The sequence below is a fragment of the Aythya fuligula genome, chromosome 2 (genome assembly GCF_009819795.1).
Source record: "Aythya fuligula isolate bAytFul2 chromosome 2, bAytFul2.pri, whole genome shotgun sequence".
NCBI classification, from domain to species: domain Eukaryota; kingdom Metazoa; phylum Chordata; class Aves; order Anseriformes; family Anatidae; genus Aythya; species Aythya fuligula.
Genome location: NC_045560.1, coordinates 117,587,389 through 117,615,167, shown reverse-complemented (window position 1 = coordinate 117,615,167; position 27,779 = coordinate 117,587,389). Strand labels below are relative to the sequence as shown.

The 27,779-nt window shown below is 38.3% G+C and overlaps 1 protein-coding gene across 3 annotated transcripts in view; it reads right to left on the bottom strand.

The window, feature by feature from the left end:
- Nucleotides 1–10,448: 10,448 nt before the first annotated feature.
- SS18 (SS18 subunit of BAF chromatin remodeling complex) overlaps nucleotides 10,449–27,779 on the bottom strand; it is a 38,674-nt gene continuing 21,343 nt past the window's right edge. The window contains exons 6-11 of one of the 3 annotated variants that reach the window (XM_032181662.1): nucleotides 20,746–20,913; nucleotides 19,942–20,046; nucleotides 17,709–17,801; nucleotides 16,865–16,987; nucleotides 14,236–14,369; nucleotides 10,449–12,126 (exon numbers count right to left, since the gene is read on the bottom strand). In XM_032181662.1, coding sequence (XP_032037553.1) covers nucleotides 12,100–12,126; nucleotides 14,236–14,369; nucleotides 16,865–16,987; nucleotides 17,709–17,801; nucleotides 19,942–20,046; nucleotides 20,746–20,913 — 650 coding nt within the window. In that variant the 3' untranslated portion in view covers nucleotides 10,449–12,099. The remainder of the gene's footprint in view (nucleotides 12,127–14,235; nucleotides 14,370–16,864; nucleotides 16,988–17,708; nucleotides 17,802–19,941; nucleotides 20,047–20,745; nucleotides 20,914–27,779) is intronic. The other 2 variants (XM_032181664.1, XM_032181665.1) reach the window with 2 other exon arrangements.

Here is a 27,779-nt window from a genome sequence, read left to right as displayed (position 1 = left end):
GAGGCACAGTTATTTTTAACCTTTCAGACCTGCATGACAAAGAATGAATTCTGAAAACTCGGAGTAGAAAAGAGGTATTTAGTCTCAAAATTTCAGAATTCTCTCCCCTCCTCCCCCAGATCTTGACCCCAGCAGAAAACTTACATGGCAAACTTTTTTTGGATTAAGAACAAATTTTGGAGTAGACTGAAGCTACCATTTCACTCTTCCCTCCACAGGTGTGCAAGACGAAAATAAAAGAAATTTTCAGGACATGATTGAACTAAAAATGAGAATTTTGAAGGCCAGAATACCAAGACCGAAAGGGTTTTCATTTTGGCTGGAATCAAGAAAAACTTGTAACCAACATAAACCATGGCATACACGAACTATTTAAACTAAGAGGTGCATTATGCTCACAGCTAGCATTTGAAAACTGGTTTAAGAAATGCTGCCATTTTCCAGTGATTAAGTATGCCTCATTAGATGATTCAAACAAAATTTGATCTGGACAAGTATTCTGTTGAAACTGTAATTGAATTTTCTTTCAACCTAGTGCAGGTTTCAACCCTTCTTATAAATGTGACAGGACCATTAGTGGAATACATTTTATTGTATGTGCTGGACAGCATTTCAGATACAAATTTGTTTATTTCTAGTGGAGTAATATTAAACAGGCATTTGTTTCAAATCAGGTGGGGATGAGATGCTTGTATTGGTATCTGATCTTATCATACAAGTGCGTGTATTTTTAGCTGCTCTGAAATAGGAAGAGGGCCGAGCACGCATTAGGTAGGCAATCTAGTTACACAGTGCTTGCCATTTACAGATCACAATCCTCACTGCTGCTCCAGCCTCATTACACCATATAAAAAAAAAGCTAGACTAGGGCTCCAGCCCTCTCCTTTTCCTTGATCCATGAGAACAGAAAGATGGGAAAAGCACGGAACAGGAAAGGGTAGAGATCTTGGATCTCATTTCTGAAGACCCCATGGACACAGAATGGGGAATGGTGAATGAAGCCAAGGAAGCTGAGCTGACTCACAACCTGTTGGCCTGTGACTTCTGTGGCCTTTCACACAGGTGTTTATTAGTTGGTGTGGAAATTTTACAGCATGGGACTTTGGAGGAGCTCACGAATCCAATGGAATGGCCAGAGGCAGACAGGAGAGGACATGGAAACTGATCTCAGCCCTCACTGACGCACTCCCATACTGGTACAGCCCCAGCTGTTTGCTGCTGGCACTCTAGGTGCCACAGCTCAGCACCAGGCAGCTTAGGGCAGTCGTCCTGGGTGAGCTCTTCCTGCTGCCATCCCCTGTTCTCACTTCTCACTAGGGCTATCAGGTAGGTGGCCCAAGACAACACTGCAGGGGATGGTGCTGTGAAGGCTTGGGGGATTTACCTTGCTCAAAAGAAAAACAAAACAAAACCCAGACCCAATTTTCCTTTTTTCCTGCTAAAGCCAGGTTGAATTCCTGGTTGTGTTCAAGTCTTGGCACAAACCAGAAGGCAGTGGGCACTGTGGTACGGGCAGGAGGTGGTAATGCCTTAAGCTGGTATTGCCAATGGGGACATGAGCACGTTCTCAGATGGAAACCATCAGCCTCACAGCCATGTTTTGTTAACAGAGTTGAACATTTCTTTCTTTGCAAACTGATTCTATCTGAGTCCACCTTCCCTTTTGTAGCGGAAGAAAAATTATTCTCAACTCAGTGCCTTAGAAATTATTTTTTTTTCCCCATAATAACTTTCCCTAGCTCTTACAAATGTTTCCATTTTTACCTACAAATTTTAGCGATGCCACCTTTGCCCAGAAGTGTGAGGTGCAAACCTGTCCTGTTGATCCTCAGTCATCTGCTATTAGAGAGAGGAAACGAAGCACATGACCGCAGAGAGGAGCTTGGGCAAACTTCATGTTAAGGCAAGAAAGAGTCAGGTTTCATTGATCTACAACTTGACATTCAGTTCCTGCAACTGAATAGAAAAAAGGCATTTATAACCTATTAAAAACCCAAGGATGATTTTAGTCTTTTTTTTTTTTTCCCTCATGTTGGAGAAATCAGGCTTTCAGAATAGCCTGGGAGTTGTGAATAAAGAAGAACTTTGCTATGTTTATTTAGAGAACCTAACCCCTCGGAGCCAGCATTTTCACTAATGCATTTTACATTAGCGGGCTGCATCAGGAAATCCTGACTTTTGGTGCCAGGGGGGTAATTAATATCAGATCATGTTTGCAAAATGGTTGTGTTTATGTGGGAATGAGGACTGAGCTCTAACTGTCAGGGTTTGAAGTACTCAAGTTTGCTATGGAGCTTCAACTACTTGCTGGAGAGTGGGATGCTGAAATTAAAGCACGAGGTCTCGGTGGCTTAGTAGAGCTGCTGCTGCTGAAGAGAACCACGGGCTTCAGGTTTAGGAACAGAATCCTGTAAGGGATGTCTGGAATGGTTTTCTTAAAAACTTCAGGAGGGTGTAGATAAATTAGAAATGGTTCTTTTGATCCTGGTTTTGGATGTTCAAGGAAGTACCAAAATATGTGTAACATAGTCAAGCCAGGGACCAGTTCCAAGTCCCTGTGCTTAGGCAAGATCCACCCGCGGTGCCAAGTTATTTTTTCAGCACACCTCAGAAGACGTGCTCCCTTTTGTGTACGCACCAGTGAGCAAGGTCAAGGCTGGGTAAGTAACTCTGAAAGCCCACTTCTGCTCAGGTGCCTTGCAGGGACTGCCATGCCACCCCCAGCACGGGCACCGCCTGCAGCTCCAGCATAGACAGCTCCTGCTCAGCTGAAGGTGGTGGATGGACATCCTGAGCATCCAGTCAACTTCATCAGGTTCTCAGTACCAAAAAGAGAAACAAGCCAGAGGAGGGGGTGGTGCTTCCAAACAGCCCATTAAGTAGACAACTTGGATTCTCACTTCTCACAAAGCCACAGTTTCTCAGCACCAATGAGGAACTTCATGCTGGTGCTTCACGAGGTCAAAAACCATTCAGGAGTACAGGCCCCATGGAATCGTAGCATCCTAAATTTGTGTAGGCAAAGTTTAAAGCAAAGCAACATTTTCTGAAGTTAAAAATAGGTCATGGTAGAGCTGAATAGCAGCAGCTACTGATGTTCCAAATGAGTTTCACCTACAGGTTTCCCGGGCTCTAAAAGCATCCATTTCAGGGGGATGCTGCAGCTGGCAGGTTCTCTACAAGACCCTGTATTTACTCCCTTCCCATCAGATCCTTTGCTGAAAGTTCGTGGCTCCCTGGGCAGTAGTGGGGATTAAAAGTAAAGGCGTAATCTATGTTAGAGCTGATATATGTTTGGTACCGTAATGAGCCAATATACTATTATGGATCTTGCGGTCGGCTCACTACGTTTGATAAATACGATCGATGCAAGTTATTCCCCACTGACATCCACCCACCATCTTCTCTCCACATTCACCCCTTGCCAGTGGTCCTTTGGGAATAATTATCCCGACCCAGAGCCTACCTCTAATGTGCCCACTGCCTTTCCTCCTGCCATGAATTGGTCTGGTGCAGGCACTAAGATAACACGTCTGGACTGTATCATTATTATCGCTGTTATTTTACTAGTTCTTCGATCCTAAAATGGGGTTAGCAGCCTCATCACGTGCCATAACTATAGCAAAGATACATGTACCAAATGAATTGTTCCTCATCAGGTATTTGCATAAATGAATGTACCTAAGTCTGGGAGTAATGTCCTAAGCTTGACAACTCCTCAGCAACATTTCCTAAAGCTTTTGTTTTCTTGTGAAGTAATAGACCACTTCTTCCTTTTCTTCTACCAATACCTCTGGATACTTGTATTTCTTTTTGTTGCTTGCCTTGGTTTTATTTCAATGTTTTAGCATCCTTTTAAGCTTAATCCTAATAATTAGACCTTTCAGGGCACTTCCTCTTTTGTTTGGAGGCACTGATGAACACTTGAACCTCCATACAGTGATGATTTGTACCTCTACCTGTAGTAGAATTGCTTTAGGGACTTGCAAACTCTACTGAACTCTTTTCTGTAGACTTTTTTTCCCCATGCTGTGTTTCCTTTTCATCTTCTGAGACCACAGAATTTGTCTTTGCGGAAGTTTAGTGTTTGTTAGGCTTCCTGAGGAAAAGTGGACTTCCATCAATTTCAACCTAATTGACAAATTTCACCAAATGCTGAGAGGGTCATTTTGAGACATTACTTTTCCACGCAGGTCACAAAACAACCCTACTATGAGAGATTTGATAAATACTTCAATTCATCAACAGCTGAATAGATTTATTATTTTTTTTTAGTTGAAAAAAAAGTGAGAGCTCAACACTTGTTCGGCATCAGAGAATCCAACCATAAATTTAATTGACACTACCATGCAAAAAGTGAGAAATATTGGCTCTGCTGTTCAAAAAATTACTTGCTTCTCTCTTTCCTTTTCTAAGAGCGGACTCTTATCACCTCATGATCTCTTAACTCAAGAGATGCGTTGATTCCTCTTCTGTGTTCATTCTCACAAGTGAAGACCTTCTCCATTTGGCTGCTTTCCCCATACCTCCCGTATCAAAACTCTCCTAAGAACCCACCTGTACGTTGCTGCATTCACTTCCCAAGAGATGCTTGCATAGATACAATTCCTCATTACCATCAACACCTGCATTTCAGATTATTCAGCTCGGTTAGTCGCAGAATGCCCCAGTGCACCTCAAGCAGATCTAGTCTGAAGTCTAGAGCAGGCTCTCGCCACAATGACAGCATTTGCTCTCTTCTCATTTATTACTGCCACAGATTCACAATTGGTCTATTTTCTGCATGCCTGATACACTGGCGAATTCACTGATATGCTTGTCCTTCCTGAAGAAGTTCTGCATATATTAATACTCAAGCCTTGTAAATATAAACATCTTTTTGTAGAAACAGTTGTGATTTTGATGATACTCAGAGCATCTTTCTGTATATCCCTCTATTTATTGCATTTACACACAGACATGTGGAATTTTACACAGAGCCTTCCCAGACCAGGAGAGAAGGTGGTCTCAAAACACGTATCAAAGGAGTAACTACAGATGATCTTATCAATGGGGGAAGCTCCACAAAGAACTGCTACCATTGCAGGCATTTTCCAGCAACTCCACCAGCAATTGTACCTTTACATCCATGCCAAATTTCAAGGTGAGTCTCACCTGCTGTTCTTCTGGAAGACGAGCATGGCCAAAAGTTGAGCTATCATGCCTTACAAAAGGAAACTGGAAAGATGACCAACGTGGTTCCATGATGAGAGCACGCAACAGCAACAAAAGAGAGATCTTCTTGTTTTTCACCTAAATATACTATTTGTAGGCACAGCTAATAACATAGGGTAGTCTACATTTACTGTTGTATGACCCACATGCTGCATAGATGCAAATACACTCCAGCCAGCATGACATATACAACAGCATCCAGCAACAACTGTCAGTGGAAAAAGAAGCAGCCCAACAAAAGGTGCTTCAGCCCACCAGCTCACTTCAAAGACTGCTACGAAGTGGTAGTGCAGACGTACTGCCAAGTGTTCGTTCAATAGTGACCAGCTGCCAATGTCATTAAAGTAATTATAATGGGGGAGATTATCAATAAAACTTAGTTGCCAGGTCACTATCATCATGCTTGGCCCATAGACCTCAGGTCTACCACGTCTTAAACTAATGCAGCTGAACTCATTCACCTCCATGTTCCTTACTCACTCCTCAGAGTGGGTCTCACATACGATCCTAGCTTTCTGCCCTCCTGCCCAGAGAGCAGGAAAACACAAAATAATGGAAAATAGAATGGCAAGGAATACAAGCAGAACCAAGTTTCTGCGGTAATAAAGTATCAGTGCTGCCTTTATAGCAACAGCATAGCAACAATCATAACAAGCACCAGTGAACACCAGGCTCCATTAGAGATGTTAGCCTGCACGCAAGGTATTTGTAGTGGTTACGGATTTCCTGGTACCCACCAGGCATCCTTTCATCTGCAGTCCTAAAAATCAACCACTTGCCATCAGCAAAAACTTTGGGGGATACAACAGAAACCCACACAGTTACCTCAGTTTTGCTGTGTTCTTCTCTTCACTGCCTATATGAATAGCAAAACAAATGATACATATGAAACCAGCATCAGGACAGTGAAAACCTTGCCATACTCATGTGTGCCCGCATTGGGCTTAAAAAAATAAAACCTCTGGCATTTATTAGCAGAGCTTTTTTCCCCAAATGTTTTAAGTAATATATTTCATGGCAGAAGAGCCTTGGGAGCAACCATATAGATGTAGTGAGGTAGGTGCTCATATAAAAAAGCTAGCTCTGAAATGATCTCTACCATTGCTAGGGAAACAAAGATAAAAAAAAGGATACACAGATCATTAACCTTTGAGACTGACACCATGTCAGCTTGACAAGAAACTACCTTAACAAGTAAGGCCATTAACAAGTATTTAGACAAACTCTAAGAAGGATGGCACTTGTTTATACCGTAGCCCTGCAGAGAACAAGTCTGAAGGATCTGGGATGAGCAGCGCTGTTACTGGAGACGGAAAATTCTTCACTTGACCTGAAGTTTGCTGAAAAACACTTCAGGAGACAGAACTGGTGTAACAATTTCATGGAAACAAAACGTGTATTTCTACCAAACCTGCCCTAGCAAATGGCATTTTTCTACAAATGCATCTGTAATGGACCTGCGTCAAGATGCCAGCACACTTCTGGCAACACCAACTGCAGCAGGTGATTAGAATTTATGCTGTGTAAAATTAACTTTCAGACGCAATGAAAATTATGAACCAAAATGCAAAAGCATTTATATGGCAATTCACCTACCCCATTTGTTTAAAAAGTGTCAAGTGAGTATAATGCTGTGTTCTGAAGGACTCAGACTAACAGTACTGGTGTTCTAGCAGCTTTCTTTCCATCCCCAAGCTCTTTCCCATCTGAAACCTGATGTGAGAACATGCAAAGCCACCTACATACTGAACTACCTACCATTTCTTAATACCAAGTGAAGAATGGTAAAGGAAAATTAGAAAACATGATCTATGGAAAAATGAAAACATCTCCTGTAAAGCAATCAAGATAGAAAAACAGGCATGGAAACACATACATACATTCTGATAAATTAGTCAAGAACTTGAAAAACTATCACAGAAGGATTATGAGAATTGACTGAAAGCATCCAGCAAGTTTGAAATAGAAGTACCTCATTGATCATGTAAGTTTCGTGATATATCCCACCATGCTGTGGTTTAACCTGGCCAGCAGCTAAGCACCACACAGCCTTTTACTCACTCTCTATCTCATTGTAAATGGAGAACAGAATAAGGTAAAGTGTGAGAACACAACAGTTAATATAAGGACAGCTTAAAAAAAATTAAAGAGAAACAAACAAACAAACAAAACACAAGTGATGCACAATGCAATTGCTCACCAGCAGCTAATTGATGCCCAGCTAGTCTCCGAGCAGCAGCCGCCCCCCGACCACCTCCCCCCACTTTATTGTTCACACAGCACCATATGCTGTGGGATATCCCTTGGCCAGTCGGGGTCAGCTCCACTCCCAGCTCCGTGCACACCCCCAGCCTCCTCCTGGCAGGGCAGTGTGAGGAGCTGTGAAGTCCTTGACTTAGTGTAAGCGCCACTCTGCAGCGACTAAAACATCGCTGTGTTACCAGCATTATTCTCATCCTCAATCCAAGCAGACCCTTACTGGCTACTAGGAAGAAAATTAACTATATCCCAGCAGTTACACCTTGTAACTGGGAAAAAAATAGTTTTCTGAACAGAGCAGTGCACCTCCGGTTCAGTTCGGTTTAGTTCTGCAACCTAAAGCAACAGCCTGGTGCTAATGATGCCCATTACCTGCTTTGGCAGAGTAAGATTCTGAAAATTCAGAAAAATAAAAAATAAAAAAAATCTCAGTATACACCTAATACTGACTGTCAAGAAGGAACCATCAGAAATTTCTTCTAAACTCTATCACGCTGCTCATTGCATAAAGCTGCAAAGCACGAGACTTCGTATTATTTCAAAAGAAACCATTTAATCTGATCTAATGCAACTGTACATATTTGTATATATAATTTCCTTTTTTTTAAATCCTACACCCCTAGCCCTAAGAATACACTGGATTGAGTTTGCAGTTGTGCACATTGTAAAAAACATTTCTTATTACAGATTTAAAGGCGTTACCTTCCGTTTTCATCGTATTGTCTGCACCCTTCCAAAATCTACTGTTTATTACATAAATTGTTTTACATGTACTGATTTTTGAAATAAAGAAACCCCATACCCACTGAACAGAAGTTTACTGAACTAGCCACAGAACTTCTCCTGACATTTAATTAACTCTGTATGATTAAGCTGGAATTATCTTACCCAGTACCTACTACGTTGTTACTATGTTGTATTTGTACACATAACCATTTAGTAAGTTCTGCTGTGGTCAGCTGCATTTCCTCAAAGTTTTAGGTGCTGAATAATCTAAGTAGCACCATTTCCACTTCACTGTAATACCTGAACATGTATTCTTTTCTCCATTTCATTTATTAAGTGTTAATCAGTGGTCCCAACAGATCTCTGGCATAATTTGTTACCAATCTTCATCATTTTTTATATTTAACATTTATTCCTACTGTCCTCCCCTCCCACTTCATCTGATTTCCAGTGCTTCAGAGTCCACCCTACTGGATATTCCATCTTTATGGTAGCTTCTCAGAGATTTTCAAGAACTGTGAATGTAAAAAGCGTAATTCCACTGGATTTTATTACAAATCTCTTAAAGTAATCCTAATCAATTAAGATAGTTTTATTGTTTTTATTTATCATCTAGTATACTATTTCTTTAATATAAAGTACTATAAGATGACTAATGTTTAAATCTATACTTTTTTTTTTTTTTTTTTAAACTTACTACTTTATTCAGTTTTCTTTTTACTTTAGAAGGTGCATCTGGGTTCATTTCATAGGATTTAAGTTATTTTATAATACAGCAACTTCACCTCATATTTTATGTTACAGGAACTGTTGCCTGCATGGAAGTATCAGCTACTTACTTTTTAAATTTCTTCAGGGCTTCTGGCTGAATTCCGCCTGGACTTGCTGATGTAACAATTTCTCTTCATTTTTATAAATTTAAGTATTGCCACCTTTTTGGAATCTGAGATACTTTTTATTTTTAAAAACGACATGAAAATATGTTCCAGCATTCTCTATGGTAAGAGCTGCAGAAGTACAATGATATTTTTGCATTGAAGTCTCTTGCCCTTCTTTACCAGGAGTATTTTCTTAAAAACTCAATTACTTTAAACATTTAAAACTGATTTTAGGAAAATAAAAGAGGGTCTATTTGCAGAAAGATATACTTGTTCTGCTTTATAAAACAGCATGCTTGCTTACAGATGTTAGAACACGGTGAAGTCAATTTAATTCCAAACAGCTCACCATTTTTTGCCTATTCTGACTCCTTAACAGAGCAGAAAAGATGACAAAACTGTCTGGAAAGTAAGAGCAAAATATGATGGCAGAAGTCACAGCACTTCAATAATTAAAAATCATTTAATTCGTTAACTACTCTTCTTTACTCTTTGGAAATTTGTACCATTTCTGTTCACATACTTCATATGCTTTGTCAGTCTCCCATGTAGCTCTTATTTTTTACACTCTGTAAAATGTAACACCTTTTATATAACACCTTTTTCACAAGTTTGCTATTGGTTGGTTTTTAGTTAATAAATAATAATTACTAAAATGAACCTTGTATCTTGCTGTTTCATCATCATGCTCCTGTCGTGCGTGCCAGCTTCTTTTTGCTTAGGGAAAATTGGTTCTTTTTTAATATATAATTTTGGTAGGAATACTCACTTTTGAGTGGAGCCGTTTCCTCTTGAGTTGCTCTGCTGGCATAGTATCAGAGGAATAAGGTAATTTTTGTCACCACCAATTAAAAAGTTTTACGAAACAGGACCGTTATAAAACAATTAAACCTTGAAAATGCAGTAGTCTCTAGGAGGGAAACCCTGGAGGAAATTCTGCTTATTAAAATTGCAATTTTAGTTTCCATTAAAAAGGAGAATAAGACAACAGAAGATGGGCTGGCAAGACAAATTATTTCTTAATGTCAGTTGAGCTTATTTCAAATGAGATAACGTATCTACACCAGGTTGGGTTCAACACATTGTTGCCTCCTCAACTCATTTATCTAATTCAGTCATCTTGATTATAGCCTCATGGACCTTCATTTTCAGAGGAAGAATTTCGTAACAAACAACCTACACAACATGCTGATTACTGAACAGTTAATTCTAATTAACTTGGCTATGGCAAGAGAATTTTGATAAAGTCCTCGAATTCAAATACAGTTTGGCTATCCTGGCCAAACTTCTCTAAAATAAAAACCCACAGCAGAGTCTCCAGATGAGACATCAGAGTGATAGGGATCTAATTTAAAGAAACAAATGAGAAAATTAAAATCACAAATAATTTATTCTTCCGTTAGAATTGATGGAGTACAGTTTTAAATAGCAATGAAGTACACAGTGGTGGAAAATTGGCACAGAACCTACAAGCATTTCATTCATAATAACGTTCCTCATGCCGTATCTGTTCAAATCTTGATGTGTATTTTCTATCAAACCACTTTAAGAAAAAATTGTTTTCCCTTTAAAAGTGAGTAAACTGAAAATCTTGTCTTCCATATATATTGTCACACATAATATGGACACCATTTTTTTTCCCCTACCATGATCACCAACTGAAAAAATAAGATTTTACTCCTGGGCTAGTCTTCAATTTTGTCCTTTATAAACATTGCCAGGAATTCTTGAATACACATCCCTGCACAAAAGAATATTCATTTATCTGATACACTGTTGCAGGACAGTCTCAAACCCATTTTTTTTTTTGTGTACTATGCTACTGATCAAGGTGCTGCCTCTATCTCACATGCAACACTATAAGCATTAATGCAGTTCAAAACAAAATTTGGCATTTACCTCACCAACAGGTTTTATATTTGATGTTGTAAAACGTCCCTTGGTCTCATGTTAACCAATAAGAAAAATGGACACACACACAAAATGCCCCCTTTCTAAAGATATTAACTCCCACTCAGGAAAGTTTAGATAGGTTTTACAAAGTCTTCTAGGCTATTTTGATACATACAAATTATTCAACTAAAGGTTAAAATACACTTATACAATACAGTCCTGTCCTCCATATTCTTTTTCAAGTTCTTTGCATATTCAAGCCAAGTAAAATTAACACTTCTCATTCTTTGTTATTGCAATTATTAAGAGGGATTACAGCTTGCTTATGTGAAGCTGTGACAAAACACTTGAGAAATACAACCCAAATGTTTATCTTGTTACCCAAAAAATGTCGCAGAAAATTGTCAAACTATGTTAGAAACCATTTTTACAAAAATGCTTCACTCAGAAAAATCGAAAAGCTTAAAAAATTAATCTTTGCACAAGACTATACCGTTCTTAATGACGTTCCCATTTAGTTAACTGGGATTCTTATTCTTTGTACATGAACCTATCAATGATGTGTGATGCTCTTCATCTTTTTTCACTGTTATCTTTATTGTACACCATTTCGAGACTTACACGACCAAGCACTTATGCCCCTACCCATTTTTAACTGTGGATTTCTTATCCTGCCCAGCGAGTAGTGTACTGTCTTGCATATTCACCACATGAAAAACATAATATACAAAATATTGCTGCTGTAAAAAGTGTGCATTTCCCCTTTTCCCCTACAAAAGAAATCTGTGGAAAAAATATTAAATTCCCATAACCTTCATAAACATACAAAGCTGTTCGCACCTTTCAGTCTGTAACAGTCTATTTGATATACAGTTCTCAACTCACTGCAAATTGTTATGTCACATATTTTCTGTCCAATATTGCCATCTAGAGTAGAGACGTGAAATCAGTTTCTGAGAAGCTACAGTCTTTAACAATTAACCCATAAAGACTGTATACCGTAAAACAGCCACAAGATTTTTCCAAAAACTAGATGGAATGGGAGGTTCTCATCTCAGGAAGGTGTCCACAGTGCTGAGAAGACAATACGGCTGCTAATAGATATTGCCTACCGGAATGTGAATACTTTTCACTGTTGGTAATTTCCATACTGACCCTAAAAAGAAAATTCAAAACATAATTAGACCACAAGGTATCTTATACTGTATTAAAAGCTGAAATCGGATCATCTTCTAAAGAAACTATGATGTTAAGAGGTGGACACAAATGACAGCAAATGGTAAACTGAGTTGACTAAGTATAGAGCTTCAGCTCAGTAAAAATCATTCGTTTTAATGCAAGATTAAATGGATTTAAAGCAAGGAATCTAATTTGATCAGAATGGTTTGCCTTTAAACTTAACACACTGCTGTAAAATTTGCAGAACACCACCGAAACTGAAAGACAGTAATTATTTCCCCCCTAAACTTCAAAAACTTATCTTAAAAAGACAAGGTCACCTAAATTCAAGCAATTTAGAAGGCTAACCTGCTTCCAGAGATACCTAAAAAATTCATCTATCAAGCATCACGGAATAGACCGATATGTAGCTCAAACACCAAGGTACACAAAGAATTAGTAAGCTTATCCTACTAGAATCAATTATTCCATAAATCCATTTCACAGAACTATTACCATCATTGATAACATCACATACTGCAGAGGAGAGCAGAGGTGAAAGCATCAGTGCTACAAGCTTACCATGATCCTTCACCACAGGGTTCAAGGTTTGTAGCAACAAGGAGAGTGCTACGAAGCCAACATTCTCCAAAGCGCAGCCTCAGCACTATTCCACGTTAAGTACCATCACAATATGGCAATACTTTAAATTTCATTTTTATGTTACAGTGTCAGTTTTTTCCAGTGTATTATGCCAATCGGGAAGAAAAAATTCAGACCAGATGAGAACTTAAGCAGTGCAATTCCTCTGGGAATGGCTAGCACAAAAGTGTGGAGAGGTCTTTTATAATTCTGTTTCCCTGTAGAACTTAGATTGCACAAACTGAAGGACTAGAGCATACCTACAGAGGGTTATCAACTTCTATTGCAAAGAAAGCTGGAAAAAACTCAAACTGAAATTGATTCCTTAACTCTACATGTGCCACCACCTCAGCACTTTCGTTTAGCTCATTCTTTATATGAGGAAGCTATTAGGTCAGTGCATGAGCATCTTATTTTCATTTCAATAATTATAAATGTATCTCTGAATTACCACGCTAAAAGAGTTTTGTCTGTTTCTTCCTCCTTGCCTCTTCTAATTTCTGTAGAGAGGGAGCCAACTGCTCTCCTTTAGAAATGCAGGTAATTGCTGCTACTCCAACTTCTAAAGGAGAGTTCTTAAATTCAACTGATCTTCTACTGACATTATCAGGAATTTATTATTATTTTTTAAACACTAAAATCTCAACTGTATCTTAAAATGAAGATAAATAAAATGTAATTTATGGCAGGGAAAATAATACTGTATGTTTCAGTGACATTCCTGAACTATTTATACTGCAAGGATTTGATTTTTTAGGGTTCAGTACATCCTACAGGAATAACATCTATTTTATACTTTAGGACTACAGATTGTGTTTCTTGTTTTTCTTCCCCCCAGGAGTCCTCCAGTACAACTCCAGCCTAGTGTTTTGGTGGGGTATTTTTATTTGTTTTAAACTTATCTTAGAAGCAATGGAAAAGAAAGTTGATTTTCTGGTCACTTCATTCCCATGTTTAGTGTCCCTCTAATACTGCTCAGAGGAAGCCTGTTCAAAAAAGGCTTGCCATCTCCTCACACAGCTCTACAGCACGAAGTTGTACACCTGAGGTGCTTCTGCAACTGGAAACAAGGATTACTGGATTCCTGTTTGTGGAAAAATCAATTAAATCATTTTTACTGCAACGCAGTTATGATCCAGCATGAGATTTAGCAACCTCAATTTTCATATTTGTCATTCCGTATTAGTCTATGAAATGGATCAACTTAATTTTTACAGTCCACGAGTATTATCTGGAGGGTCTCACTTTGCCAAATCGCATTAAACTTTGCAAACTCGGGGAAGAATGATTAAACACACCTCTAGACAAACGCTTCTGGATATCTCACCTGGAAACAACACCCAAGAGAACTACACATACACACCAGAGATCATGTCCTCACATTTGTCAGTTTAAGTGTCACAAGAAACTAAAGTTCCGAAGGAATGTGTAAGAATCATAACTTTGTGACTGAATGAGGGAATACCTGGTCATATCCATAAGGCCTCTGCTGTGGTGGCTGTGGTGGCCCAGGCTGTGTGGGTCTGTATCCCCCATACTGCTGGCCTTGTCCTTGTGGGTAATTGGGATACTGAGGTCCAGGACCACTCTGGGAAGGGCCTGGAGAATGTTAACATGGAAATGAAAAGAAGAAAAAGATTGCTTAAGTAGTTAGGAAACAAACAGGAAAAGCATTGGATTTTTACAACCGAGCAGGACTAAGTGTCATAACCATGCAACTAGGTCTTCCATCTAAGAACACGTTAGGGATCAGCAGTCGTCCTCTCACCCTTAAAAAAGCACCTTACCTGACATGGCCTGTGCTCCAACCATTGATTTTTTTATTTTTTATTTTTAATTCCCAGTGCACATAGTCCCACACATGAGGTCACAGAACAGAGAAGAACAAGGCAAGAAGGATAAACTATAAACACGGGCACTCTCCATTTAGGGGGCACACTCTCCTCCTGCGGTGTGCTACTCCAGTTCAGGACTTCCTAATGCCAGGAGCAGCCATATGATCAACTGCATTTAGTATTTGGACTCTGAAGAGATCAGTAGTGCTGCACTGCCAAAAAGTCAGTTCTCACACCACAGCAGGCAATCATAAATGGGATGTCAGGCAAGCGAGTTACATGCATAAAATGTGAGCTGTGACAACCGGTAAATGCTATTGTAGGATGAAAAAAGGGCACCGTCTACTCCCTACTCTTCTAGTCATCTTAACTTTCCAGGAATAGGATAGAAAAGAACTTTGGTTCCAGCCTTTTTTGGCTGTAAGAAGCAGCAGCTCTTTGATCAGGACAAACTGTCACTGTTCACAGGGACTCAGCCTGCCTACCACGGGGAAGCTGCACGTTGCTACCATCAAGCAAAGCAGACGTATTCCAAGTAAAATTAACCTCATCCCTTCCTGCCTTGGGAGATAGGAAGTACAGAGTACTTCAATGCCACTAGCTATTTCAACACCGTGTCTTAAAAACTGGCACAGATAGTACGGAAGAGCTGAGACTCCACGCATGTGCCTTCTTTAAAATCAAAACCACATCACCTGGTAACTTTTAGTAATTCTGGATCCATGAAATGGTCAGAAAGATGATCTACCAAAGAAAAGCTCCACAGCCTATTACCATTCTCCTCAGGTCTCAAGTCTCCTTGAACTATGCAGTTTCAGCTTTGAACAGTGGGACGAAAATCTTAAAGATTTATAATAATGACTGAGATGCTGATTTATTTTTGCAAATTAGAAAGCAATTAAATATTAAATCGAGCAAGGGTACTATATCCTAAAAAGTGCTGTGTTCATCTGACAAATGAAACTTAGCTTTATTTATTCATGGTAATTCTTTATGGTTGAATTCTAAATATTCAGTGATAGATTTTATAAAATAAAAATGGAAACTATTAATTTGGGACTTTGATATCTATTTTTGCTTTAAAAAATTGAAAAGTTTGTGTTAAAAATGCTCTAAGTAACTCCAATGGATATCGTTATCCCTTTCCTCTACTATTTCTTAACCTAAGTCTTCAGAATAAAATTTTTCTTTTCTGACGACATTCAGAATAGTAAGCTAGACAGATCTCCAGTCTGTTATTATGTTAAGCTTAGAAGAATTTAAGTATACAAACATTTTAGAACTATTAATTTATGTATAACATACCAAAGGAGGAATTTTTAAAATCTCAGTGTATGCCCTTAAAACTCAACTCAACATAACTGGATTTAATGCAAATCTTGGAAATGCCATGGGATTTTATCTCCATGGCAAAGTAGTCAGCGATGGAATTCCAAGTTTACCCATAATGCTGGAAGTCTTAGCATATAAACCCACCACAAACCTAAAAGTCAGAATATATGGAAGTAGATTTCAGAGATTCCTTCTCATATTCTGTACCTTTTAAGATAAATAGGTACAGCTTTACAATATGCAACCAAGCAAAAACTTAAGATCAGTATTTTCAGTATGATTTTCTCACAGCTTTCAAAAATAATGCACAAAAATTCCATACTACTATTCTAAGTTTCCTGTTTGGGAGATTCTCCTTGAATCCAAAGGATACATAGTCTCACTTGTGGCAGAGGGTTTCTCGTTCCTGACATACATTGCAAGGTTTGCACTGTCTGTGCAAACATTTCTAAGACCAATTCTTAGAAAGCATCATAGCTAATGCTATTCTTGTACTCATCAGTAGAGAAATGAATGTTAGTAGAATGATTCATTTATGTTTGATGAAATTTTTAAATAGTTTTTTAAAATCTTGTTTTAAATGCCAAATCCAGAGGCGAAGGGGTATACGTGGCTCTGTGCCATCTTTGTGCCCTCTGGATTCTATGTTCACCTACAGAGGACACAAAAGAGTGAACCCTTTCTAAGTTACAGACACTTGTGAAAACATTATCTGGCCACTGTTCAGCTTTATGTGCAACTACATAATCCAAGCTTGCCAAGAGACCTACTTCCCAACAGATACTATCTTCTACACTTTGTTTTGGTCCAATGAAATAGGATTCTTGCACAAGCTTGGCCTTTCAACCCAGTAAAACAAGGAGAGAATAACATATGAGGACCAGTTAGTCTTTCCTGCGATTACTGTCTGCATCCTCAGGCTCTTACCATAACCCTGCTGCTGTCCAGGATAGCCTTGTTGGCCTGGATATTGCTGCTGTTGTGGCGGATAACCCTGCTGTTGGGGTGGTCCTTGATATGCATCTTGCTGCTGACCATATTGTGAGTTTCCTGTAAGATGATTGCAAGAAAGAAGAGAACAACTGAAGATACTTACTTTCATTAAATATTTTTCCTTCTAAGATGCACAGCCAACAACACAAGAACAAAATGAAAATGCAATATTGATTTCAAAAACTGAACGAAACAAAGAAAACTCAAACCAAACAGAAGGAATTCGGCCAAACAAACTGCAGTTAAAGCCAATTTTGCAAAGTTGAACTGCAGCATTTTCAGCATCTCTGCCAAACGAGCATTACATTTACTGGAACACCACAGTCATAAGATCATGACTATGCTAAATAAAATAAAAAAAAAAAAGACAAAATTAAGGACAGCTACAAGAGCACAGACTAGCTACACAAGATCAGCAAGCTGTTTCCTAACAGCACTATAATTATACAAAATATATACACACACAAAAAGATATACAACTGAACCAACAAATTTATGTTTAAATAAAAATTTCCATTGAGATTAAAAAAATCTCTAAAGTGTTTTAGTCATTTTACTGTTGTTAGAAATGGCAAATTGTGGTTATATATTTTAGGTGTTTGCAAGAAATTATTCTGAATGCTCCAAGTTCCCTGCAATTTTCAAGACAGCCAGCAACTAGTATTCTACAAGAGCTTTGCATGGGTATAAGTTGTGTTGTGCAGGAGTTTTTGTTCCCGTTGCGGGTGGGGGAGGAAAGGGAATGTATGTGCGTATGTGTGTGAAGGTATATAGATACCTCCTTCGTAGTAATGTTGTGAGGAATCCTCATAAGGCCTATCGTAGCCTTGTTCAGGATACGACGGTTGCTGATAACCGTAATCATTATGACCTACATCAATTCGACAAGAGACAGGAAGAAACGTTAATGGCCTCTGAGTGAAAACCCTAAGAATATTTCATTTCTCAGAAAAAGGAAAAAAAGTTTTCAACTGGATATACATGGAAAATAATTTTCAATTGTATTAGCCAAAGATTTATTAATATGATTTCCTTTCATACTGAATTAACATGTGACAGGAAAAAAAAAAAGGCTTAAAGCACTAGTTTTAGCAACATCACAGCAAGGGATGGTCTTAACCTTCTGATAATCCTTGTTGGGGGAAAAAAAAGTACTTTATCTTTCACTCAAAAAAAATGAAAGCATTTAGGCCTTTCACATGTAAATAACCTGAATTAAATTAGAATGAACAAAGAAAGCAATTATCATACTTTGTCTAACACCTGTTCTGCTGATCTCCAATTCAAAAGCATATGCTAAAAGCGGTGTGAAATATAACAAATAAAGCTCGATGAAGTTATGAACCACAGTCTACATTAAACTTTGAAGTGACAGAAAAATAACATTCTCAAGGTCAACTTTTCCCTACAAACAGGATTCCTACAAAGCTTAGAAGTAAACTTTTCCTCTTACATTCCAATCCTGAGTAGAAATCATTACAAGTGAGCCTTCCTTTTCAGATGCTACAGGCATCTCTGATTACGAAACCAATACATTCAGTAAGCACCCTACCTCTTTGTTGCTTTAAGAACAAATGTGTCTTACAGATGACAGAAAATATATTGCATTGCTACCCTGGTCAAAAAAAACAAGCCAAAATTGTGTTTATAGCTGGAATAAAATTGTATCAAGAACGTAGTCTAGGAGAAAACAGTTTTGAAACTAATGAGTAATCTGGAACTCTACAATACTTCATTGACTGAATTTAATATAAATACATAACCATTAACACAAGCCTTAAAACATATGCTCTTTATATTCTATTGAAGAGGAATAATGAGGTAGTGATTAGAAATGAATCTTTAGAAGGAATAGGTTTTTGGATTCATAGGTGCTGCCACAGAGCTGTCAATGGTAATGTCCAATTGCCCTTACTACGGTAAACTCATCACAACCATTTCACGTTCTTGTGTAACACAAGTTCCAAAACAGAAGGTGAATAATTACAAGCTATGCAACTTGTAAAATAACTGCACATTTAGCTCCAAAAATAACGCCTGTAAACTTCTATAGATATAGCTTGATGCATCTTAAAGTCAATTTAATAGAACTTAAAATTCAGACAGCTAACTTGTGTCCTTCTATTTGCAATGAGTAGTTACTTTGGCAATTACTTAACTTTGCTTTGTATGTGTGTTTTTTTTTTCCCCCCTTAAACATCAACATCTACCACATTCCTTGAACTTCGTAAGATACCATTAAGTTGCACACGGTTCTCACAGTAGTCATGAGTCAACACCTTTGTTCTCCCAGCCTCTGCTCAGCCTAAAAACAGGTTATTCACAACTTTTCTAACTTATAACACAATCCAATAGCTTTCAGAACTCTAAATTCCATGAGGTAGGACAGATTTATGCAATTCAAAGTTATGGTCTTGTCTTGAACGCACTGGGGGGAGTTCGAAAGAGGATTCACAATTACAAGATCCTCAGGGCAGGGACCATTTTATTCCTTTGTAAAAATTACACTAAAGGCCCATACCAATAGCCGCAATAATACATTTGTGCAGCATTAGAACTAAGCACTAAGTTAAAAAATAGAACATTTACAGAAAAAACTTCTTTTAAGCAAGTTTTTCCATTTCAATAGACTCCTTAATAAAAGGATATCACCCCCTTTCTTATTTATAATAGAGTTATGGTAGCTGCTTTAATTAATCTCCATTATACTAGATATGCTAAAAGCATGGAGGGTTCCTTAGATACACCAATTACAGAATTTTCATTTTGAAATACTGTTGTTACAGTTTCAAATAAAATTACTACAAATTAATTTTACAACTTCCTCAGAGTATTTAGCTAGTCACAGTACCTTAAAACTGCAGTAACAATTCTGAATTTGGAAGCTTTTGTCAATGTGAGATACGATACTCAATTACTACTGCTGTCCCATTCCCTAACTTTGGGCATTTGTCTACATTAATATTGGGCAGGTATAGAAAACGGGAAAGTTAACATTTATGAGAGATTACCATCAGGGTAATATTGCTGGTTCATGCCTTCTGGAGGACCTTGTCCACCATGACTGTATTGGTCCCCATAATAGTCTTCCTGGCCTGAGTACTGCTGTGGTGGGCCTGAAAAACCACAACCAGTCAATACGTAAATAACTTGTTTTCTCTATTATAAAGCCTGCTATTTTCTGATTTTACTATGAGAAATATTTCTCAGATGTACTCCCCACCCATATATTGCTGCATCTCAGACAACATGTAATCTGATTGACTTTTTTCTTAAAAAATACATCTATATACACACACAGTCGTTTGGCTGCAGTAGATTAAGCACATATGTATCAAACTTCAGTTCTGAGCTCATTTTAGGAACATGCATTTAACATCACCAAGGTGTTAAAAATAAATTTACTCCTTTTCTAAAAGGACTGGAAAAAAAGCACAAAAAAGCAATATTGCACAACACTGTTCCTTTTTTGTAATTGAGCAAATTCAGAACTACATAGGTACTTAGTTCCTTTTCTATACCTCTCACTTTAATATTGAAACAGAATTCTGCATCAGCATACAAGATGCATGTTTTTAGATGCTTTTTATCAGAAAGAATTCAAAAGAAAAACTCATCTTCATGTTTCATGGTGATACCAGTAACCCGTTGCTTCAAGAACCACCCTTATGAAGATAACAAAGAGTATGCAAACAGTCTGTAACTTGGACACCCAATGATTTGACTGAAATCTGGTGTAAGCAAGAACATGATTCAAAATAATTATTTTAATGGTTATTTAAAATCCATGTAAGAACACTGAAGTGAAGTCCTACCTTGCTGTGGTGGTCTGTACGGAGGAATCTGTCTCTGACCCATCATGTGATTTCCTTGGTTAACTTGGCCCATCATTCCCATGGGTGGCTGCTGTCCCTGGTAATGCTGGCCACCTGCTTGTGGCATGTTGTATTGCTGGGAAGGAGGCTGCTGGTGCATCATTGGACCTATGAAACAAAAACAGCACATGTTTTCTGTAAGACATGATTCGTGACTAGATCTTTAAAAAAAAAAATCTATCAAGGAAAGCTCAACCTTAAACAAACAGATCAAAAAACTCTGTGCTTCTAACGCTCTCAGAAGGATTGCTTGTTTCTGGACAGACATGCATGCAACGAACGTAGGCAAGCAACTCAGTAAGCAAGTTACAAAATAGAACTAAGCATAAGCAAAACTGCTTTCAACTGAACTGAAACATTTTTTTTTTTTAAATCATCTTCAAAGAAAGCATAGATGAATACCTGGTGGTGAAAACTCAACAAGTTATAGAAACGTTATTTAACATTACGAATTCCTTAGGGCATAGTTTTAATACACATGTAGTTGTTATAGTCCATGAACAAACCACCTAGCTGTTATCACAAAGCAAACAGTTTTACCTAGCCTGTAAAGACGAACCGCTTGTACCGAGTCAGACAATCACACAATATGCATTATGAAGACAGACCCACAAGGCCTAGAAAAGGCCTAGGTTAGAGAAATCTTCCATACTAAGCTGCAGAAAGTTTCTACGAGCCACAGGAAGAGACCAGCAGAGATGAAGCACTGCCCACGTCTTATCAACCAAGAAAATCTGGTTAAGACTTAGAGAAACGCAAACCAGTAATAAAAGCAGACTGTTAAAGAGCGTCTTGCTGACACCACATAGCAATGAAAATGATGATTAAGCCATTTTATTATGTGATTGCAGGTTATGTTGACATAACTTTTAAGAAGTATAGCCTCCTCACTTCCTCTGAAGCACCACTTCACAAGAGTTATTTCAGTATTAAAAACATGGGAAGGTCTAACAATGAGCTATACTTTTTAAACAACATTTTTATAATGTGCTAATTCAAACAAATTAATGCACATTACGCATTTTATATCGGTGAAACCCTAAGCTCTTTTTAAAATACATCACAAAGCAACAAATTAAGTAATCACACTAAAAAACAGAACAAATCAAAATATTAAACTAGTTCAGCCACTCCTTGTCCCTCCATATCAAGACAAAAAGGAAGATAGCACAGAGTAAACCTAGGTAAGTTCTGCCATTGCATTTTTTATTTTTATTTTTTAATAACTAGGTGCTGGAGCACAAGCAGAAGGTCCTATATCGAAACCGCAGCACTAGCAAATTGGCTAGGTGTAGTCAGTAGCAATGGATTCACGTAAGGAATGGAACACAGGCACTTAGGCCCTCTCTGTGTGGGGTTACAAGAGAAAGTTAAGCCAAATTAATTAATGGTATGAATTCAAAGTGCGTTAGTTAAATCCCATTAAACCCCTGTGTGGAATCTCTCAGTGAGAAGTGAAGTGGCCTTAGCTACGTTAAGCTTAATTTTCCTCTGAAGATAAATATTGGCCGCTCTTAAGATGATCTAGTTCTGCTTCTATTCTTCAGCACGACAGTTTCCGCATGCCAATATTAAAGTTAAAAAAGCAGTTTAAATTGAGACGCTGTAATTATTTTTCACTTAAAATATAGTTCTTTTTTTCCATCTTCTGAACAAGTAGGTAATTTAGATCATTCCATTTCACTGATTTCCTGTTTAGAGGTACTGAGAAAGATTAGGCAGCCTTGAAAAAAAAAAAAAATAAGAACTTGTTGCCGTAATATTCCTAGATCTCAAGAAAGCTTGTTAATTAACAATATTAATATTAGTCACAATACAATGTGATAAAATGTGTTGGGTCCCCACGGTGCAATGTAGAGGTTTTCTGTTTGCTTTTTAAATTAGAACTTCATTAACGCTTTGTAGAGCCACAATGAGAATTCACTTCCCTGTATCAGACTGTGCATTGTGTTAATAACTGCGCGCCTGGCCTCCTTCCAGTTTGGTTCAACAGCTCTCTCCTACTATGAAGATGCCTCGCAGAGGAGCGTGGTCCTCCATCAGCTCACACAACAGAACCCCTTTATGTAGTACTTTTGAGGGGTGATTGAACTTTGATTTTTTGAACAATAAAACTACCTATACTCAGAATTTAATGCTTATATGACAAAACTGTAACCAAGAAAACCCCTCTGCAAAGCTTAGGTCAAAAACTTAAGATCATTAGTTCGTAATCTAAGAGTTTCTAGGAAACAGTGTGGCCAGCAGGGCTAGGGAGGTGATCGTCCCCCTGTACTCAGCTCTGGTGAGGCCGCACCTCGAGTACTGTGTTCAGTTTTGGGCCCCTCGCTACAAGAAGGACATGGAGGTGCTTGAGCGGGTGCAGAGAAGGGTGACGAAGCTGGTGAGGGGCCTGGAGAACAAGTCCTACGAGGAGCGGCTGAGGGAGCTGGGCTTGTTCAGCCTGGAGAAGAGGAGGCTCAGGGGCGACCTTATCGCTCTCTATAGGTACCTTAAAGGAGGCTGTGGCGAGGTGGGGGTTGGTCTATTCTACCATGTGTCTGGTGACAGGATGAGGGGGAACGGGATAAAGTTGTGCCAGGGGAAGTTTAGTTTGGTTATTAGGAAAAACTTCTTTACTGAGAGTGTTGTGAGGCATTGGAAGCGGTTGAGTCACCATCCCTGAAGGTCTTTAAAAGGCGTTTAGATGTTGAACTTAGTGATATGGTTTAGTGGAGGACTGGTTAGTGTTAGGTCAGAGGTTGGATTAGGTGATCTGGGAGGTCTCTTCCAACCTAGGTAATTGTGATTCTGTGATTTATAGTGCATTTTTACATTCCACTTAAAATATAGCTCTTGAAATTCCAGCCAGGTCAAATCAAACTATAGTCAGTGGAAGTCATTTTACGATTTCTTGCAGAATTGGAGATATCACAGAGAAGTTCAAAAAAACACGTACTGTGACAGAATGGTCACTGATCTCAAAAACTCCTTTCACAGACAATTGTTCTTCAGCAAACTTTAGTACTTTTATTGCAGAGGGAACAAGATATCTGATTTGCATAGCATCCAAGCTGAGTTTAAGAAAATATTGTGTAGGGCTGTCACAGTGAATATGCAGGTACAGAGGCAGACTGCTGTACTTCCAAGGAACAACTCTAACTTTGGTAACGCAAACCCAAGATATGCCCTACAAATGATTCTTTACGTTAAGGAAGCTGCCTTCACATGTCAGTATATGGGAATCATTCTTGGGATAATCGTCTGAAAAAGATGGCAAGAATTCATACAGTATGGCCTGTGAAGAGTGCAGGTGTTTTTCATAGACACTAAAGAGGCATATGAAACATGCACAATGTAAACCCAAATCATGCTTGCAAAGTAAGTGTATAAACAAAGTCAGACAACAAGTGAAAAATGTACTTTTCAATGTTAAGTTTAAGTCTGCATTATCAAGAAAGCACAATATTCTCCTCAACTGCTCAATTCAAGAAGTCTTCTATACCAAGTAAATACAAAAACCCTGTCCTTGCTCCAGCCAAGTGTCTCGTAAGGAGAACAAGTGTATAGGGAAGAAAAGGGGTGAGGATTTGGTGTGAGGATTTAAGTAACAATAGGTTGGGTAATCGATCTTATAATTCCAGCTAATCTTGTGGCAAGAAATTACATGGGGAACCTGTCAATAGTCATACACAAAGCAGAAGGGGAGAATAAATTTAAACTTTACAATAGCCTCCAATAAAACTGACAAATCTGTGAAGTGCACTAAGGATGAACAAGCTGTAGGAAAGCTTAGGTGTTCAAAATGCTTCCTTAGCCTTGTCCTCCAGTATCTGTTTCAGCAGAAGAGACAGGAATAACAGACATGGTTGAAGCTTCTGGAGGGGGAGAAGAGCAATGAGGAACCATATTCATGAACAGCTCTGCTATTCTGACTGAAAAGCTAAAGGAAAGGCTGGCTATAACCAAAAAGCAAACTGTTGTTTCTTCAGTCTTAAATGTGTAGGTCTTACTGCTAAAAAAAGTCTATTTTTACGGTGTTTCACAATGCGCACAGATAACAATAAAGCAATCAGGTATTCACATCTAGAGTATCAGCAAAATGCACCCTGCTAAGTGCTAAATCTCACCTTTGTGTCCCCTGTTGTATAAAAATAATGAAGTGTAAGCCTAGAAATACAGCAGCCCTCAACAAAACCTTTATTGTCAGTGTTTTCCTTTAGGGTTACAAAAATATACAATAAATACTTATTTTCAATCAGACACTGATGATAATACTTTCAAGAGCTAGCTTTAGAAACTCTACAAAAGGGTAAATTCCAGTTTTCTCAAGATTCTTGAGAGAAGTTAGAATTCAGATGCCCTTGTCAAACCACAATCCCAACATTGTTTTAACATTAGAAGAAGTTTACACACTTTTTAGAAAGACTTGCAGGATATGTAATTTTTTTGCTACTCCTACAAATTAGGCTGCAAATTAAAGATCATTGAAACACTGCTTACCCCACAAAGTTTTTCTCAAACTGAACCATTACCTAAGGTGCCACTTAAGGGAAAAATAAATACATGATAAAAAAAAGATTAAAAGCATATCATAAAAAAGAAATCCGTTAGTTACCATTATTGCCTTTTATGCCTCTTCAGGAAGACAACAGAACCATGACACCTCTTTACACCTGTTTTTCCAAGACATTGGAACTGCAGTGTCTTCTCCAGCTAGACATCCTACAAAGCCAGCAACAGCACACTTCCACTTCAGAGTGTGAAAGCAATTTTATTTTTCCTGAAGAGATTAGATGTCAAAAAAATGAGATTGCTCTGCTTTGTCCACGGCACCACTGCTGCTGTAAGCAGTTGAGATATTGAAACTAAGACTTCGCTTACATGGGAATAAACAGACGGAAAGACACTCACCAGAGATCCTCACCCTCAGAAAACATTTCATCCTGATCTCTCATACCCTGAGTGTGTTTGCATTTCATCTAACTTCGAATGTTCCTTCCCATCTTGCTGCTCCTTTCTCTGTGTGGATAACAAAAGGGATTCCCCACTAGCCTAGTAAGCAACCTTTGTGATCTCTTCCTATTAATTTATAATCAGAAGACCCCTAAAACTTCAGTGGAAGTTTCATAAGCTAATATAAATGAGACTGTCATGAAAAAAATTTCAGACTGCAAAATTTGTCTTCTTCAAGTGACCAAGTCAACAACCCATTTCCATGTAGACTTCAGCTGTTAAAAGGAAACCTGTTCTGCTCCTCCCTCAAAGAAATGTGTAATGCTTATTAAATCATTACTGAGGGAGTTGGGCAACTTGCTTCAAGCACTTCTGGCAAGGGAATGGACTCTAGCAAGAGAATATGAGAAACAAAATTTTAGATGGCAAAGGTATTACTTTCTTGGTTCTTACTCTTAAAGCATTTGAATTATAAATCTATCACTGTAAAAGACCTGTTCAGTATAAATAGGAGGAATTTCCATACAAGTTTCAGGTTCCAGAAAATTACGGTTACCCCTCCCATCTGAGAAGTCAAACACTGGCAAGAATTTTTGCCTTCATGCAACTAAACCTTACCATACAAAAGAAATGCACCCATAAAAAAGAGCTTCTACATCCAATCAGCTCCTGCTGCTTCCTATCTTCTTCTGGCTGCTACAGTAGCTTTTTTATTGAGAGACAAATCAATGAGTATGGAGAAGACCAAAAATAAATCCAACAATGGGTTTTGTTACTATGCATTATATTCCTTAAGTTCTAATTTTCTTCCTACCAATTCCATCTACCTCAAGAACTACATATGCAGTAAGACATTTTGCTAGAGTCTGCACATAAAATGTTACGTTAAAAACACTCAAATCAAACCTTTTTGCATGTTATGGTGTCTTCTGTTACATAATAGCACACTTTTCTACAAGTCCTGGCCTCATCCAGTAACAGTAGATATTATTCACTGAGAAGTTACTCAACATTTTTTTTCCTCCTAACTGTTCAAGGTGAGATGCCATGCCTATTCAAACACAGCTTTCAGGACAGAATTATTAATTTACTCATGGGCTTTCTTACGGCACTCATGACTGAAAAGCCCAAATCTTCACAAAGAATATGCTTTCACAACACTCCCGTGAAATCAGATGGCATTATAACCTCACCATCCGACTCACTCCTTTGCAGATGGGGAACACATGCAGGGAAAGATTAAGGTAAAAACATGTTAACAGCCAACTTGAGATGCTAAGACCTTACCTTTCAGAATATGCAACATTATATTAAGCTGGTGCCGTTATTAACTGACAGAAACAATAGAATCTCTCATTCTCAGTATGGATCACCTCTTCATAAAGCAAAGAAACAAAGCATGCCTAGGCGTTCACAAATGCTTCCTGACAGCAATACTGAAGTTCTGAGAACTGTTTCATTCTGGATGGCAGCACACACTACTGATTAAGAAGTCTTGGCCACCTACTTATATCTATCATGGTCTCAGCAGACTTACCACAGACGTAACTGCCATTCGGAGTCACAAGAGAGGGAAGATAGACCTACATTTCCACTAATTTGCTAACAAATCTCAAAACAAATGCAACAAGCAAGAGTAGAAAGTGGCAGAAAGGTATTACGTAAACATGTCTTGGAATACTTCCACGTCAAAAATCTTCACTATCAATACCTAACAACCATGCACATCTTTAGAAGGACATTGCCTACCCCAACAGTTGAAAATTGACTAGTTTCTGACAACATTTTCATTGAAACAGCAAAAGCAAACAGCACCTTAATGGCATAATGGACCAGTTTCAAAGCCTTGCTCTGAAGCAATGGAGCTGGATTAGATGATCTTTGAAGGTCCCTCCCAACCCAAATCATCCTATGATTTACAAATTAAGTCCTCTATTTACTAGTATTTCTGTGCCATACTAAAATATCTTTAAAATGCAATTTTTAACCCCGCTATCTGAAATTAATCTGATTCTCCACTTCTGTGAAGCTTCCATGAA